A 15,017-nucleotide genomic window follows, 5' to 3' on the forward strand; every position below is an offset into this window, starting at 1 on the left:
TTGGAGACAGTGTTTCTTTATGTAGCCTTGGCTGTCCTGGAACTTTGTAGACAAGGCTGGTCTTGAACTCAGTGATCCACCTGCCTCTACTTCCCAAGTACTGGGATTAAAGGTGTGCACCAGCATGCCCAGCTATCTTCTGTTACTTAATATTGCTACCTCTTAGAACACTCAGCTCACAGTGTCATCATGGGAGTACTCTTTTGATACAGTTGTTCTGACACCTGCTGATAACCTGCTTTGTCTGTAGGACAGTTTTTAAATTATTTAATCATAAAATACTTTCTAAATTATTTAATTTAGTTGTTTATTGTGTTTGTGATGTGTGTGTGTGTGTGTGTGTGTGTGTATGTTTGGATGCATGCATGTTTGGTGTGCATTTGAAGGCACTTTCAAGAGACAGCTGGCAAGTTGATTTTCTCCTTCCACATGAAGCTAGGACTCAGTACCTCCTGCCCATCCTCCTCTCCTTATATGCAGTGATGAGCAGAACTCAGACGAGCGGCTGAGTCTTTATGTTGTCCACGCAGTGCTTGGCCATCACACTGTGCCCCCTGGACCTGCTGTTAGGGTTTTCTCTGGCTGTAATTCACAGTGAGATGAAATTGCTATTAGGCACCCTTGATCTTGTGCTTCACATATAGCTATTTTAATAATCACTTCATGTAGCTTTGCCTTTTCTGTTGCATTATCTCCGGGGTGGTATCCCCCACCCCACTCTCCTCCTCTCTCTTCCTTTCTTTATCTCTGTGGGTGCCTGCTTGCCGAAGGACATTTGTGGAGGCTAGAGGACAACTTTGTGGAGCCTTGTTTTCTTTCCTTCCATTTTCACTGGGTTCTGGGAATCAAGGTGAGGTAGTGAGGTGTGGTGGTCAGTACCTTCACTGCTGGGCTCTTTGTCAGACTCTGTTCTTTGTGGTGATGCTGTTTATTATCTGAACTTTTCAGCCTTTTCAGCTGTTGTGATGGGGCAAGTTTCTGGTGTTCAAAAGTCAAGACAGCTGGCGGGCTAGGAGTATAGCTTGGTGCAAGAGCACATGTGTGTGAGCCCCTAGGTGTGATCTCCAGTAGCACCAGGAAACAAAAGATAAAACAGAGCCACACAGGGTGGTCCACACATTCCCAGCTAAGAGGAGCGCTGAAGCAGGGGGTCTGCGTGAACCCAGGCACTTTAAGGCTAGTCTGAGCAATGATACAATACTGGGCTGAACAGCCCTTTTGTAAGATAATAACAATATATGTTTAGATCCAATCTAAAGTATTACTATGTTAGATATTAGAGTTTGAAATTAGTTTTACTATGTGGCTGTCTTGGTTAGGTTTCTGTTGCTATGACAAAAAGCTGACCAAAACCAACTTGAGGAGGAAAGGGTTTATTTCACCTCATAGGTCACAGTCCTCAGAAGGAAGACAGGGCAGGAACCTGGAGGCAGGAACCATGGCAGGTAAAGGCCATGGAGGAATGCTGCTTACAGGCTTGGTCTTCCAGGCTTGCTCATGTTTTTTAAGTACAACCCAGGACCATCAGGACCATCAGCCCCATGTAGGCACTTGACCATTAATCAAGAAAATGCTCCTCCAGATTGCCGTAGTGTGTGTCAGGTTGACAAAGCTAACCAGTAGTGGAGCCCAGCTTGGCCTTGTACTTCTGGGATTACAAACTGGAGCTACCTGCACACCTGGCTTTAGATATTCTAATCAGTGATGACCAGTTGTTACAGCTTCCTTAGTTCCTTTGAATGAATTTTACTTTGCCAATCAGGACAGCAGCGTATGAATATTTGCAATAAAACGAGCACTTCTCCCGTCATTACCAAAGCACTTGATGTTCATTGTTGTGTATTGCTTCATTTTTTTTCTGCCTGTACTTGGGAAGTTTTTGGTGTTCATTGTAATTCATCCTCTTTTTATTTTAAATTAAATGTAAAACACAAGAGGGAGAAAGGAGGGAGGCTGGAAGATGTGGCTGAATTTCTACACAGAAATAAATATCAATTAGGTAACAGTACCGAAGGTTGTGACTAATGTGTACAGCAAAACTAGAGACTTCAGCTTCTGGCTGAAGTGGGCTCACTTTCCCACCACAAACACCCACAAGTCTGGTCAAGCTAGGTGGAGAAACTGCTTCTAGACAGTTGGTAACGCGCAGTGCAGGAGCCCAGAGGAAGACAGAGTGAGCTCTGCAGCCCCCCTCCCCCCCAGGCCTTCCCCCAAAGATGCATTGCACTGTAGTCAGTTGATCTTGCTGACTTTAGGCTGGACAAAGGTGTGTCTAGTTAAAGTTGACAGGTAAAGTCCACATAGCCTTTGTAGGGTTCTTCATGGGATTTTGACCAAAGAATGAGGAGACAGCTGCACCTGGATAGTTGCCAGCACAATAGCTTCCCTTTCTGCCCACCCCTTCCTGCTTCCCCTCTGTCTTTTCTTGAATCCAGACCTGAGGGATTTAGAACAAAGCACAGCACTGTCTTTAAAAAAGAAAAGAAAAAAAAAAAAGGCTGGGCTTGGTGGCACAAGCTCTTAATTTCAGCAATTAGGAAGCAGAGACAAGCTGGTCTCTTGAGTTTGGGTTTAGTTTAGTCTACATGACAAACTCCAGGCCAGCCAGGGCTATATAGTAAGACCCTATCTCAAACATTTTTTAAAAATCACGTAATGTGCGCATGTACACATTAATGTGTGGGAATCAGAGAACAGCTTGTAGGAAACATCCTTTCTTCCACCATGTAGGTCCCAAAGGATGGAGCTTGGTCATGAAGCTTGATGTTAGGCTCCTTCACCCACTGAGCCGTCTGCTTTGCCCTCCCACCATCTCAAAAGGAAGATACAGTACAGTGATGGATAATGTAGCCTGATGAGTTAGACACATGATCCGTGACTTAATGCAAAGGATCATAATGAGCGAGTACATGGAGAACTGTAGAAGGCGGGACTTAAAGCTGCACAGTGTATGGAAGTATAATGTTATCAGATGAGAATGGCAGACCACACAGCCAGCCACGTCGGCACAGCAGTGGCTGTTCTTGCAGGGAACTCCTGGATTCTCTTCCCAACAACAACATGAAGTTCACACGGCCATTCATAACTCATATCTAGTTCAAGGCATCGGAAGTCCTGACATCTGAGAGCACCAGTGTGTGTGCACATACACGTACACACGCACACACGCTCAAACCCTTGTTTAGGGGTGAAAGGCATGAGCCACTACAAATGTTCTTAATTTTAGTTATGGCGGTAGCTCAACAGGTCTATACATGGCTCAGGAACTGATTGAAGTTGTAAGATGGGTGTATTTCACTGTAGATTATATTTCAAGAATAGGAAAGGGAAAGTAGATAACCAGTTATAATTCAATTTATTTGTTAGCTCGTTTAATCCTCAGGGTTAATATTCAGTAATATTCAAGAAGTACTTGAAGGTATTAAGTGGGTAAAAGAAAGTCCTAGCTGCACAATCTTCATGACCCTGGAAGCCAGGTGCAAGGGTGCACACCTGTAACCACAGGACTCCTGCGGAAGACTGGAAGGAGAGGCATCACCCCAGAGGACACAGTACAACAGACACCAGAAACCCTGCCTTGCCCAATAAGCTAGGAGGGAAACAACTCCCAAGATTAGTTCTGTGATTACACACGTGCATGTGGTGTGCTTACACACACACACACACACACACACACACACACACACACACACACACCAGCATTCTTTTCTACCACAGCACAGGAAAGAGTTCTTTAGAGAACGTGGCCTTTGCTGTTTGATGTTAGACTTGATGCCAGTTGTGTGTTGTGTCCTCAGGTAAATGACTAGGCTGTGAGTGTTTATCTCCTAGGGTTATTGTGAGAATGGAGCATGACAGTTTGCAGTTTCCAGTTAAAAGTAAGACTTAGAGAACTATATCTGTCCTAGACACTGCTTCACTGTATGTAGGATGGTTTGTGACATTATTTCCTTTTATGCTGGTGAAAACTCAGTGGAGTATAGAGACAGGTATTTAAAGATGAGAAAATAGGGTCTTTTTTCCTGTTTCTGGGAGTCTTTTGGACATGTGTGGGCCAAGAAAGGTATTTAGTAGAATGCTGAGACAGACATCTGCTGGCTCACACTGTTACAGATGTGACACTGCTGTCAGGAAGAATTAGAACAATTGTTTTCCTTACCTGGCATTTGGAGGGACAGCGAGTAGAAAATACACCCACAAATATACTTCACCAGTTCTGCTGGTATAAACATGTAATAAAACATCCATTTCTCCAGAACTGTGGTATTATTAAAGGTGGTTTAGACTGGTCTAGTGTACAGTCCTGTAATCCTGTCTACTTGGGATGCCAAAGCAGGAGGATTAAAAGTTCAAGGCCTGCTTGGGTTATGGGCGAGTGCAAGGCCAACTTAGTTTAGTGAGACCCTGTCTCAGGAGGATTGAGAAAGGATTCTGTCATATGAGTGCTTGAGGTCCTGGGTTTAATCTCCGTACTGGTAAACAGACAAAACAACCAGAGGCTTAAAGATTCGAGTAGATTCTCTGATAAGCTGATGATTATACAGTCAGGATAGTCTCCTGATTAGTATCTGGGGTAAGAGAGCTCTGTTGAGTAATTTTAGGCAGAGGGAAACAGATGGGAAAGTAGCCTAGGCCGACTAGCCAGGACAGCAGTGAAGAAGCCAGCAGCTGTTGGGCTGCTGGTGTCTCAATGCATCAAGCCTGCGTTTGTAGCTGAGAAGTCTTGTTTTCTTCAAGCAAACAAGAGAGCAAAAGAGAGAAGCAAAGCTTGGTGACATCATGTTCTTGTAATTGCAGCCATTTGGGGAGCCAAAGTGGGAAGACAGCTTGAGCCCAAAAGTTTGAGGCCAGCTTGGGCAGAATAATGAGACCCTAGATAAAGACAGGGAGGGGCAGGGTCCTAATATCTGCTTCAAGCGCATCCCCAAGTGACTTAACTTTTTCTCACAGGGTCTCACCCCCACACCTGCTTTATAGTCTCCCAGTAGTTCTGCTAGACACTAGGGCTTCTGGGGCATTTTAGATCCTGTTGTAAGGTTGTTCTGAAGGACATTAAATGTTACCTGCTCTGTTTTAACATTACAGCTTCTCCCTTGGTTGCCAAAGAGGTAACAAACATGACTGAGTTCTGGCTCATATCTGCTCCTGGGGAGAAAACCTGTCAGCAAACATGGGAGAAACTACATGCAGCGACCACCAAGAACAATAACCTTGCTGTCTCTTCCAAGTTCAACATTCCTGACTTAAAGGTGAGGTGACAGGTGACTCCACTGTGCAGAAGACTGAGTTTGTCAGAGGAGCTGGTGAGGGCTCTCTCTGTTTTGGCAGAATCGAGGTTTTCATTCCTTGAGCAGAGAGGTCACTCCTCTCTAGCTGTTGACTTAGGTAGAGTGGATCTGAGTCTCAGAGTGTTACCAGGAAACCACTGAAGTCACATCTTGTTTCGAATCTTCTGTTTTCATAAATTATAAGGAAGCCTAGATACTGCATCACAAAGTGGGATTTTTCAGAAGAGAGAAATCTTAGTGTATATTTTTAAATGCTACAATAATATGTCTGTTGTTAAGTTTATATTCTGTTACCACAATACCTACTTAGGCATTATTTAATCCAGTTAAGGTATTTAACATTTATTAAAGACCAATGATCAGTCTACCAGTGATGGGCATCCACAGAGCCATCATAGGCCCTTGTAAAGCAGGACTTCACATTGCCCGTTGTTCCTGGGCTTGCTGACGCGCAGAGCTGCTGATTAAGTGCAAGATTTTCATGGTCTACATGGTGCTTTCCAACTCAGAGTTAACTCATACATATAAATGACCTGAGTGTTCAACAAGCTTTTTGTGCTACAGTTTATGAAATAAGTGGAGAATAAAAGATTTGTAGACCCCCTCAGATAAAGGTACATCATCTAATTAAAACAAACAAACAAACAAACAAAAAAACAAAGTAAAGGGCTGTGGAGCTGGGCAGGGTGGTGCAGGCTGTCATCCCAGCACTGAGAGACAGGAGGAATGGGAGCCCAAGGTTCATCTGGGGCACACAGTAAGACCAGTAGTGTCAGAACTAAGCTAATGATCCCTTTTCAATCAAAAGGATGGACATGACGAAAGCTGAGTACTAAGCTGAGTTTCCCTTCTAGGTTGGCACGTTGGATGTCTTGGTTGGCTTGTCGGATGAACTGGCTAAACTGGATGCATTTGTAGAAGGGTAACGTATCTGCATGTGTGGGGTAGAACAGAGTGAAACACTGTTGTCAGTACCAGATTATCTGGAGAGTCTCTCCAGATACTGTTCTAGTCCATGTGTACGCTATGCAAGTTGAGTGATTTTAGGAGATGACTGTTTTTCTCTGTATATCAATGTTTTTCTGTGTATTTGGGTGTGTGCACATGTGCACCTGTATGTCCAAGCAAGTTCATGCACATTCGCACATTCGTGTGCGGGTGCACATGGATGTCAGGAGCCGCCTACCTTGGGTTTTATTTGTTTTTTTCCTTGATACACGATCTCTCATTGGAACCCCCAGGGCTTGCACATTCAGTTGGGCCACTGACCAGGAAGCCTTGGGGGTCCTCCTGTCTGCTTCCCCAGCCCTGGGATTGCAGACATGCCCCACCCTGCCCAGCTCAGTGTCCCCACGGTTATCAGTTACTACACTATGTATCATGCCTTATTAGTCCATCAACTTGGAGAACATTTAGTTTATTCTCTTTTTTGGCTTATGTGCTATTTGTGAGCTTCGTTTCTGTTTGTCTGTCTTGAATGTGTGTGTGCCTGGGAGTGGAGTCATTGGTTTCTTGGTTCTTTTTGAGGAGCTGTTTGACAGTGGCTGTACCAGTTCATATTTGCATTGTCAGATTTTATTGTTGTTTTTTTGAGACAGGTTTTTACACTGTTGCCCAAGCTGCCTTGGAACTCACAGTGTAGCTCAGGCTGGCCTAGCACTGATAGCAGCTCTGCTTCAGTCTTCCAGTGCTGGGATCACAAGTGTGATCAGTGCTGAACCAGTTTAATTTTGCTGCATTTGTGCTAGGACCTACCATGAACTGATTTTACTGTACCCTCCTGGTGGGTACAAAGCAGTATCTCATTGTTTGTTTGTTGTTTTTGATTGTTTTGTTTTGGAGACAGAGACTTATTTTATAGCTTTGGCAAGCCTGAAACTCAGTAGACATCTGCCTGCCTTGCCTCCCAGGTGCTGAGACTAAAGGCCCATCATGACTGGCCTCATTCTGACTTTCATTCACATTACTCCAACTAATGACGTATGGCTTATTCTATTTACTTATTTGTAAGGACTTATTACTTATTTGTAAGGACATTTGTATAAATGTGTTGTCAGTGTGTGTGTGTGTGTGTGTGTGTGTGTGTGTGTGTGTGTGTATGTGTGCGCACGTGTGTGTGTGAGTGCAGATGCCAGTGGAGACCAGAGAGGGGCTATAGATCCCCTGGAACTGGAGTTGCAGTTGGTGCTGAGCCACCTGACTTGGGTGTTGGAAACTGACCTTGGGTTCTTTGGAAGGTTTTTTTTTTTTTTTTATAACTTCTCAGCCATCTATCTCCGGAGGCTGTCCCCCTGCCCTGTTTTTTTTGTTTGTTTGTTTTGTTTGTTTTTGTTTGTTTTTTGTTTTTGTTTTTTTGAGACAGTTCATGAGCCTACTGCCTTAGCCTTCTGATTGCAGGATTACAGCTGTATACTACCATGCTCAGGTTGAGAAATTATTTTATAAGCACATGCAGTAAGAAAGTAAATAGTCCCAATATTGTGTTGTTTTTCAATAATATTGAAGGCAAGAAAGGAAGGCTTGTTGTAGGCAGCGGTTGTGTGTAGTGAAGAGGTGAGTGACTGGAGATCATGCTGTATACCTGTTTTCTATTTCCCAGTTCTCAAGGGGCTGAGGCATGAGGATTACCTGTTCAAACCAATCTCTGCTGTATAATGAGGTGCTGTGTCACAGAACCAAGTTAGGGGAAAAGCCTCAAATGCTGTCAGGGGCTTCCCCACTAGAATGAAAATGCAAGGAGGAGACAAAAGTCACAAGAGACTTTGAGGTTGTAATTGCAAGTGTAGCAGAGGATGGTCTTGAAGTTGATCCTTCAAGCACGTTCCACCTTGAAGTAAGATTGCAGGCATATGCCATCATGACCGGTTTTCATGACTTCCTTCTAGACTGAGAAACACTTGACATGTAGTCTCTGTAAAACCCTACAGTTGTGCAGTTGCTTTTACATATAACCAGACCTTCACCCACTTTATTCTTTATGTTTTATATAAGGATTCATTGTATATTATGTCCTAGTGTGATAGTCTATGTAACATGGATTTTTTTCCCCTAAAAATGATAATTTTCTTTTTTAATTTCCCAGTGTGGTCAAGAAAGTGGCTCAGTACATGGCTGACGTGCTGGAGGACAGTAAAGATAAGGTTCAGGAGAACTTGCTGGCCAGTGGAGGTGAGCTCATCGTTCCTGATTCCTAGTTACTCGTGTGAGTCATTAGTGAGTGCTCAGACGCATGTCACAGAGGACAGGGAATCACAGACGGGAGGCTGCTTCGGCAAAGCTGTGAGGGTATTGCTGGTGATGTTACTAGTGGCATCTGCCCCCAGAACACAATTCCATGCTACTCTTAGGCGGTACATGTAGTGTAAGGTGTGGTGTCAGGCCTCCTGCAGAAGCACTCTTTCTTTAGTTCTGTCGAGAACTACTTGTTGACTTAAAGCTGGACGTCTCAGCTTTACTGCAGTTAGATGCCTCCTGATTTCCACTTACTAGTACCTAGGGAGTGATTGATTTTATTACACAGTAATGCCTCTTTTCCATTAAAGTTAGAGTATTGATTTCTTAGTACCCATAATTTTCATATATATGTATACACACACACATATATATGCACCTGCAGCTATAAGTTAATATTTATATTGAGCCTGCTCAGTGATGATGATTTTATAAAGATTTTTATCTCATTTATTATTGATTTTAATCAGTCAATTAATTAATTTGTTTTTGAGACAGTCTCATATTTCCTGTCTGGCCTGGAACTTACTATGTAGACTAGGCTGGACTTGAATTCAGGCGGTTCTCCTAACTTTACCTGGGATTAAAGGTAACCCTTTTAAAACCACATTAAAATCTGCCTCACAATCTGTGATTCACCACCACATCCAACAATATCACTTTTGTAAACTATAGTTTTCTGGGGCTGGAGAGATGGCTCAGTGGTTAAGAGGGCTACTGCTCATGTAGAGGGCCTGAGTTTGATTCCTGGCAGACACATTGGGTAGCTCATAACCACCTGTGATCCAGCTTCAGGGACTTTTTTTCTGGCCTCCTTCTGTAGGCACCTGCATTCATATTTATATACCTGCCTTCTACCTCATATGCATGATTAAAACATTATCTTAAATTCAGTGTTCTAATCTCATGCACATTTATTTAATCAGAACTCTTCAGAAATCATATCTTTGCCTATGTTAAGAAGCAAGCAAACTGCCGGGCATAGTGGTACATGCCTTTAATCTCAACATTCAGGAGGTAGATGCAGATGGATCTCTTAAGTTCAAGGCCAGCCTTGTTTATAGAGTGAGTTCCTAGGTAGTTGGAGGCTACCCAGAGAAACCTTGTCTTGAAAGGTCTAAACAAACAGACAAACAAACAACCCCCACAAGAAAATACTGCTACTTCTTAATCAGTAATTAATTTATTGTCTTATTCCAGTTGACTTGGTTACTTACATAACAAGATTCCAGTGGGATATGGCCAAATATCCAATCAAGCAGTCTCTGAAAAATATTTCTGAAATAATTGCCAAGGTAAGACAAGAAATGAGGCAGGTGGGACACACTGATTTATAGAAGACTTGTTTGAATTACGTATGTCTATGTATGTGTAACATATAATGTGTATGTGTATATGCATGCATATATATATGAGAGAGAGAGAGAGAGAGCGCGAGAGAGTGCGCGAGAGAGCGTGCTATGCAATACTTTTTAGGTTTTTCCTTTTCTAAAATGTTTTTCAATGTTTATTTCTATGTTGTGTGCATTGGTGTTTTGCCTACATATATGTCTGTATGAGGTTGTCAGAACCCATTAAACTGGAGTTCAAGGTAGGTGTGAGCTGCCATGTGGGTGCTGGGAATTAACTCGGGGTCCTCTAGAGGAGCAGCCAGTGCTCTTAACCTTTAAGCCTCTTTGTTTTGTCTTTTGAGACAGGGTCTCTCTAGAGTCCTGGCTGTCCTTGAACTCAGAGATTCTCCTACCTCTGCCACCTGAGTGCTGGGATTAAAGGTGTATGCCACCATGTCTGGCCTTGAAGCCTTTTGATTAGTAATTGTCAACCTAGTGGGCTGGAGTCTTTACTTGATTTACGAAGTAATGTGGCAATAGCAAGTAAAATTCATAAGGAAATTTGTTAATGATGAAGTTTGGTTTTTGTTTTGCTTTTGTTTGTTTCTTTTTTTGAGACAGGGTTTCCCTGTGTAGCCTTAGCTGTCCTGGAACTCGCTCTGTAGACCAGACTGGCCTGGAATTCACAGAGATCAACCTGCCTTTGCCTCTCAAGTGAGATTAAAGGCAGTGAAGTTGGTTATTTTTTAAATATCCTTTTAATGTTGTACTTTTAATGAAATCACATATTTTTATGCCAGAAAATATTTGAATTGTATTAGTAGAGGCAAACCTAGGAATAACTTGCTTGTTTTTCTTGTCTTTTGAAGGGAGTGACTCAGATTGATAATGACCTAAAGTCTCGTGCGTCTGCGTACAATAACCTGAAAGGGAATCTCCAGAATTTGGAGCGAAAGAACGCGTAAGCTCTCAAGTCTTTGTGGATGCTAAATGTGTGTGTGTGTGTGTGTGTGGGGGGGGTGCGTGCGTGTGTGCGTGCGTGCCTAGCACATGTTGTGTGGGATACTATTAGGATTTAGGAAGTTGTAGTTTGTGCTGTTTCTATAATCAGAATGATTTATGGGAGCTGGATAACTGGCTGAGCAGTTAGAGTGTTGGCTGCTCTTGCAGGGGACCCGAGTCGTTATCAGCACTCACATGGTAGCTGATACTTGTCTATAACTTCATTTCTGGATCTGATTTTTTTCTGACCTCTTCAGGCTCCTGTATACATGCCGTACATAAACTTACTTAAGTGTATACATACATGAAAAATACTTTTTATGATTTTGAAAGCATTTCATGGAGAAAGTTTATTAATTTTATAGAATTTGAGCGATCAGAACAAATCAGTGTGGCTGATTCATTAAACTGTTTTATAAATTGACTTGTCACCTGAACTCTGGTTTAATTCCTTAATGTGTTTGATATTTTACTGAAATTTGTATAAAATTAATTATTTTATCAGTTTATTTATTACATAGCAATCATCTGCTGCTTAAAATATTTTTTATGTAATAATCTGTTATTGCTATAATGATTATTTCCTACTTTCTCTGTTTTTAGGTTTAGATTTTTTAAAGCATTAACTTGGAATCTTATTTGGTTGATCTTATAGTGTTACTGCAAGTATAGTTTTGGGCTGTTTTGTTATTGTAGTTTCTGTGTGTGTGTGTGTGTGTGTGTGTGTGTGTGTGTGTATGCATGTGGTGTATTTGAGAGAATTGCACAGGAGTCTTTGTATACATGTGGAGAACAGGGGAGTTATCAGATTCCCTCCTGGTGTCATCCTGTCTCCACTTCTTGCAGTTTTGGGGTTATAGGCATGCATAGTTTGTTACATGGATGCTGGTATCTGAACTCAGGTCCACATGATTGTCTAGTAAGTGCTTTTAACCACTGAGCCATCTTTCTAGCCACCAAGTAGAGTTTTAAGTACATAGCTATTCAAAGTTCTGTCATCATTTAAAGAAAAAGTGGATGGAGATGGTCTGTGGTACAAACAAGACAAGACATTTTCATTATTGGAAGACCAAAAGAAGAATGATTTGAGAGTTGATTATTGTGTAAATTAACCAAAATTGTCTGGTATCACATGATATCTGGGGAAAGAGAGAAAAAAGCAGAGGTTGTGTATAGATGACATAATTTCATAATTACAATGAAATAGACTCTGATATCTGAGGACTCACACTGTCCCAGACAGGACATGTGATTAAGAGAAGAACGGAGCTACAGCAATTAAAATAAGCAGAGTTGGACATTGGTGGCAAACTTTGGCAGGTGTTGACACTTCTTGGGTTGCAGGGGTAAGATACATCTGGCTAACTATTGACTTCTTAAATATATATTTTTTAAATTAAAAGTTTTCATTTTCTGTGTATTAGTGTATGTATGTGGACCAAGTGCATGCCTAGGGCCCTTGGATGTCAGAAGAAGGTGTCAGATTCCTTGTAGCTGAGCCACCGTGTGGGTGTTGGGAATTGAATCAGGGTCATTTGTTAGTGCTTTTAACCACTGACCCAGCCCTCCAGCCCCTAACTGTTGACTTCTTATGGAGCAAAAATGTTATCTAAGACTGATCCCTCTGGAGTACATTTATAATGAGATCAACCTGCCCTTCTTTCCTTGTGTAACTGAAGCATGTGCACACTTATCCACCAGTGATTTTCTTCTTATTCTTCAGGGGAAGTTTGCTAACTCGAAGCCTGGCGGAAATCGTGAAGAAAGACGACTTTGTCCTTGATTCGGAGTATCTTGTCACATTACTGGTGGTAGTTCCCAAGTATGTCTGTTACAAGAGTCCATAGTGGCACTCACCTTTAATGCCAGCACTGGGTAGGCAGAGGCAGGTGGTTGTCTGTGAGTTCAAAGCCAGCCTAATCTACAGAGTAAGTTCCAGGACAGCCAGGGCTACACAGAGAGACCCTGTCTCAAAAAAGAACAACAAAAAGCCCCCCAAAAGTGAAGAATGTGTTTTTTTTTCCCTCTATAAAGGGCTGGACAGTCTGTGCCACTCTTTGATACAGGGCTGGACAGTCTGTGGCTCTGTCGCTCTCAAAACTGCTCTGCTCTACTGTGCTGATAGGTTGTTAGGGCTGAAGCAGCCACAGAATCTGTAAACAGATTAAAGAAAATTAAAAAAATGAAATTCTGTTTACTAACACAAATGCACATAGTTTGCTAGCCTTTGGATTTAATAATCCTTTGAAATCTCCCTTGACTAGGCCTTCTGTATGAATATTTGCTCATGTGTAGTTTTGGAGAGTCTGGAAGAGTAGAACTGAGTGAGTGGATTGTACAGTGTGGCACACACCTTTAATCCCAGCACTGGGCAGACAGAGGCAGACAGATCTTTGGGAGCTGAGGCCAGTCTAGGCTGCACAGGAGATTCCTGGCTAGCCAGATATATAGTAAGAGCCTGTCTCAAAACAAGGGCAAAAAAGCCTGTGTGTGAGAGACACTTGTAATGACCTCAGGTCCTGCACTGCTGCCGTCTCTGAGGATCTAGGCTGAAACAGACTACACTGATTTTTCAGAGTATCACTGCATGAAGCCGGCCCTCTTTGTTCTGTATCTTATCTGGTTAGGGAATTGAGAGTAAAAGAGAAACACTGGCTCCCAGAGGGGCCACAGAGGAACCTCAGGGGACTCAGTTTCCCTAATGTTACCTGACTGGAGCATTTCTCCTCTCTGAGAGTGTAGGCTTTTGGGTTTTTCTGTTTTTTAGGGCTGTCCTTGAGCTGGCACTGTGGTCTGGCTGGCCTTGGGCTCCTGCCTTCACTTCTCAAGCACTGAGGTCACAGGCCCACGTACAACTGCGCCCAGGTGCAAAGCTTTGCCCGTGCCTTCCCTGCACAGCTGTTCCCGGGAACATTGGAACGCCATAGTAATTTTCCATGGCTTCTTCTGCTTTTTAAATGACGTATAAATTATGTTTTCTAGCTATGCAGTTTAAAAATAATGTAGAGTCTGTACTGTGCTTTGCAGCCTTAACAAACCAACTGTGCCTCTGTTGCCACAGTCCCTGGCTGTGAGGCAGCCAAGCCAGACTTCTTGCTTCATTCTGTGTTTGTGAGGCATGCTCTCAGTAGGAGACTGGATGTTTTGCTACACATATGATGTGCTTTATTGAAACCACATTGGCCCTGTGTCCCATGTTTTCTTTTCCTAGACATGGCAGGAGTGGGGCTTGTCTTCCCTTCCTAATGTTTATAGTGTGCCTTTTCTGCAGGTTGAACCACAATGACTGGATTAAGCAGTATGAAACACTCGCAGAAATGGTGGTACCAAGGTCGAGCAAGTAAGTAGCCATCTTGCAACAGTGCTTTGTTTCCTAGCAGTCTTCCAGCAGCTTGTGAGATTAGGAAATCTCTTTGTGGTCTGTGTTTCCTTTGCAGTAAATCTCTAATTTTAGAGCCAACATTTTTGCTTCATAAATGGTCAACACTAGTTATCATCATTTCGGATCTAGAAGGGACTGGCATGGCTGGTTTGACCCTCTCCATTTCATGGAGAAATGGGAGGACAGCAAGATGTGGTTGTTTGCCCAGAGCCACACTTACTGGGAAGATGATGGCAGGACCAGGGCCAGCCGTGGGGCTTCTGCTCTGTCTTGCCTCTTTGAAGCTTCCATCCGCTGTTGCTGTGTCTCCTCTAGAAACAAAGTCTTCATTTCCCTAGCAAAGGAGTCACATCAGGCAGCTCCTGGAACATGTTGTGAACCTTCAGATTTTATTTGAGCAGTTGATGAGGCCAGATCTGTATATTCTTTAAATTTGTATATTGTCTTCTTAGTAAGCATTTTTGAGTTATGAGTGTAATGTACATTGTCTATTCACATGAGATGCACTTGTTAAAGAAAGTATCAAAGACAGTGAGGAAGTGAACTTAGTAAGATCAGGCCAGAAGTACTTTGTTTTCCAGTTCCTTGTGTCATACAGGAGTTAGTTTAGTATAATGGAAAGTCATGAACCCAATTTGATGGGTCTTCTAACTTGCCATGTGATCTGGGTATGTCCTTGAACTTCTGGGTCCCACTGTCTTATCTCAGATGTCAAAGAAGTCAGGAAGTTAGTTTAAGACTTGATAGAGTATATAAAACATTCCTCCCCCTCCCCTTCCTTTT

The 15,017-nt window shown here is 42.6% G+C and overlaps 1 protein-coding gene across 1 annotated transcript in view; it reads left to right on the top strand.

Annotated features, from left to right (window-relative positions):
* Atp6v1c1 (ATPase H+ transporting V1 subunit C1) overlaps positions 1-15,017 on the top strand; it is a 37,265-nt gene that overhangs the window by 9,230 nt on the left and 13,018 nt on the right. The window contains exons 2-8 of the mRNA XM_028767679.1: positions 5,086-5,249; positions 6,143-6,210; positions 8,371-8,456; positions 9,720-9,814; positions 10,720-10,811; positions 12,576-12,674; positions 14,124-14,192. Of these exons, the coding sequence (XP_028623512.1) occupies positions 5,118-5,249; positions 6,143-6,210; positions 8,371-8,456; positions 9,720-9,814; positions 10,720-10,811; positions 12,576-12,674; positions 14,124-14,192 (641 nt within the window). The 5' untranslated portion in view covers positions 5,086-5,117. The remainder of the gene's footprint in view (positions 1-5,085; positions 5,250-6,142; positions 6,211-8,370; positions 8,457-9,719; positions 9,815-10,719; positions 10,812-12,575; positions 12,675-14,123; positions 14,193-15,017) is intronic.

Source organism: Grammomys surdaster, unplaced genomic scaffold (genome assembly GCF_004785775.1).
Source record: "Grammomys surdaster isolate TR1022 unplaced genomic scaffold, NIH_TR_1.0 63, whole genome shotgun sequence".
Lineage (NCBI taxonomy): Eukaryota > Metazoa > Chordata > Mammalia > Rodentia > Muridae > Grammomys > Grammomys surdaster.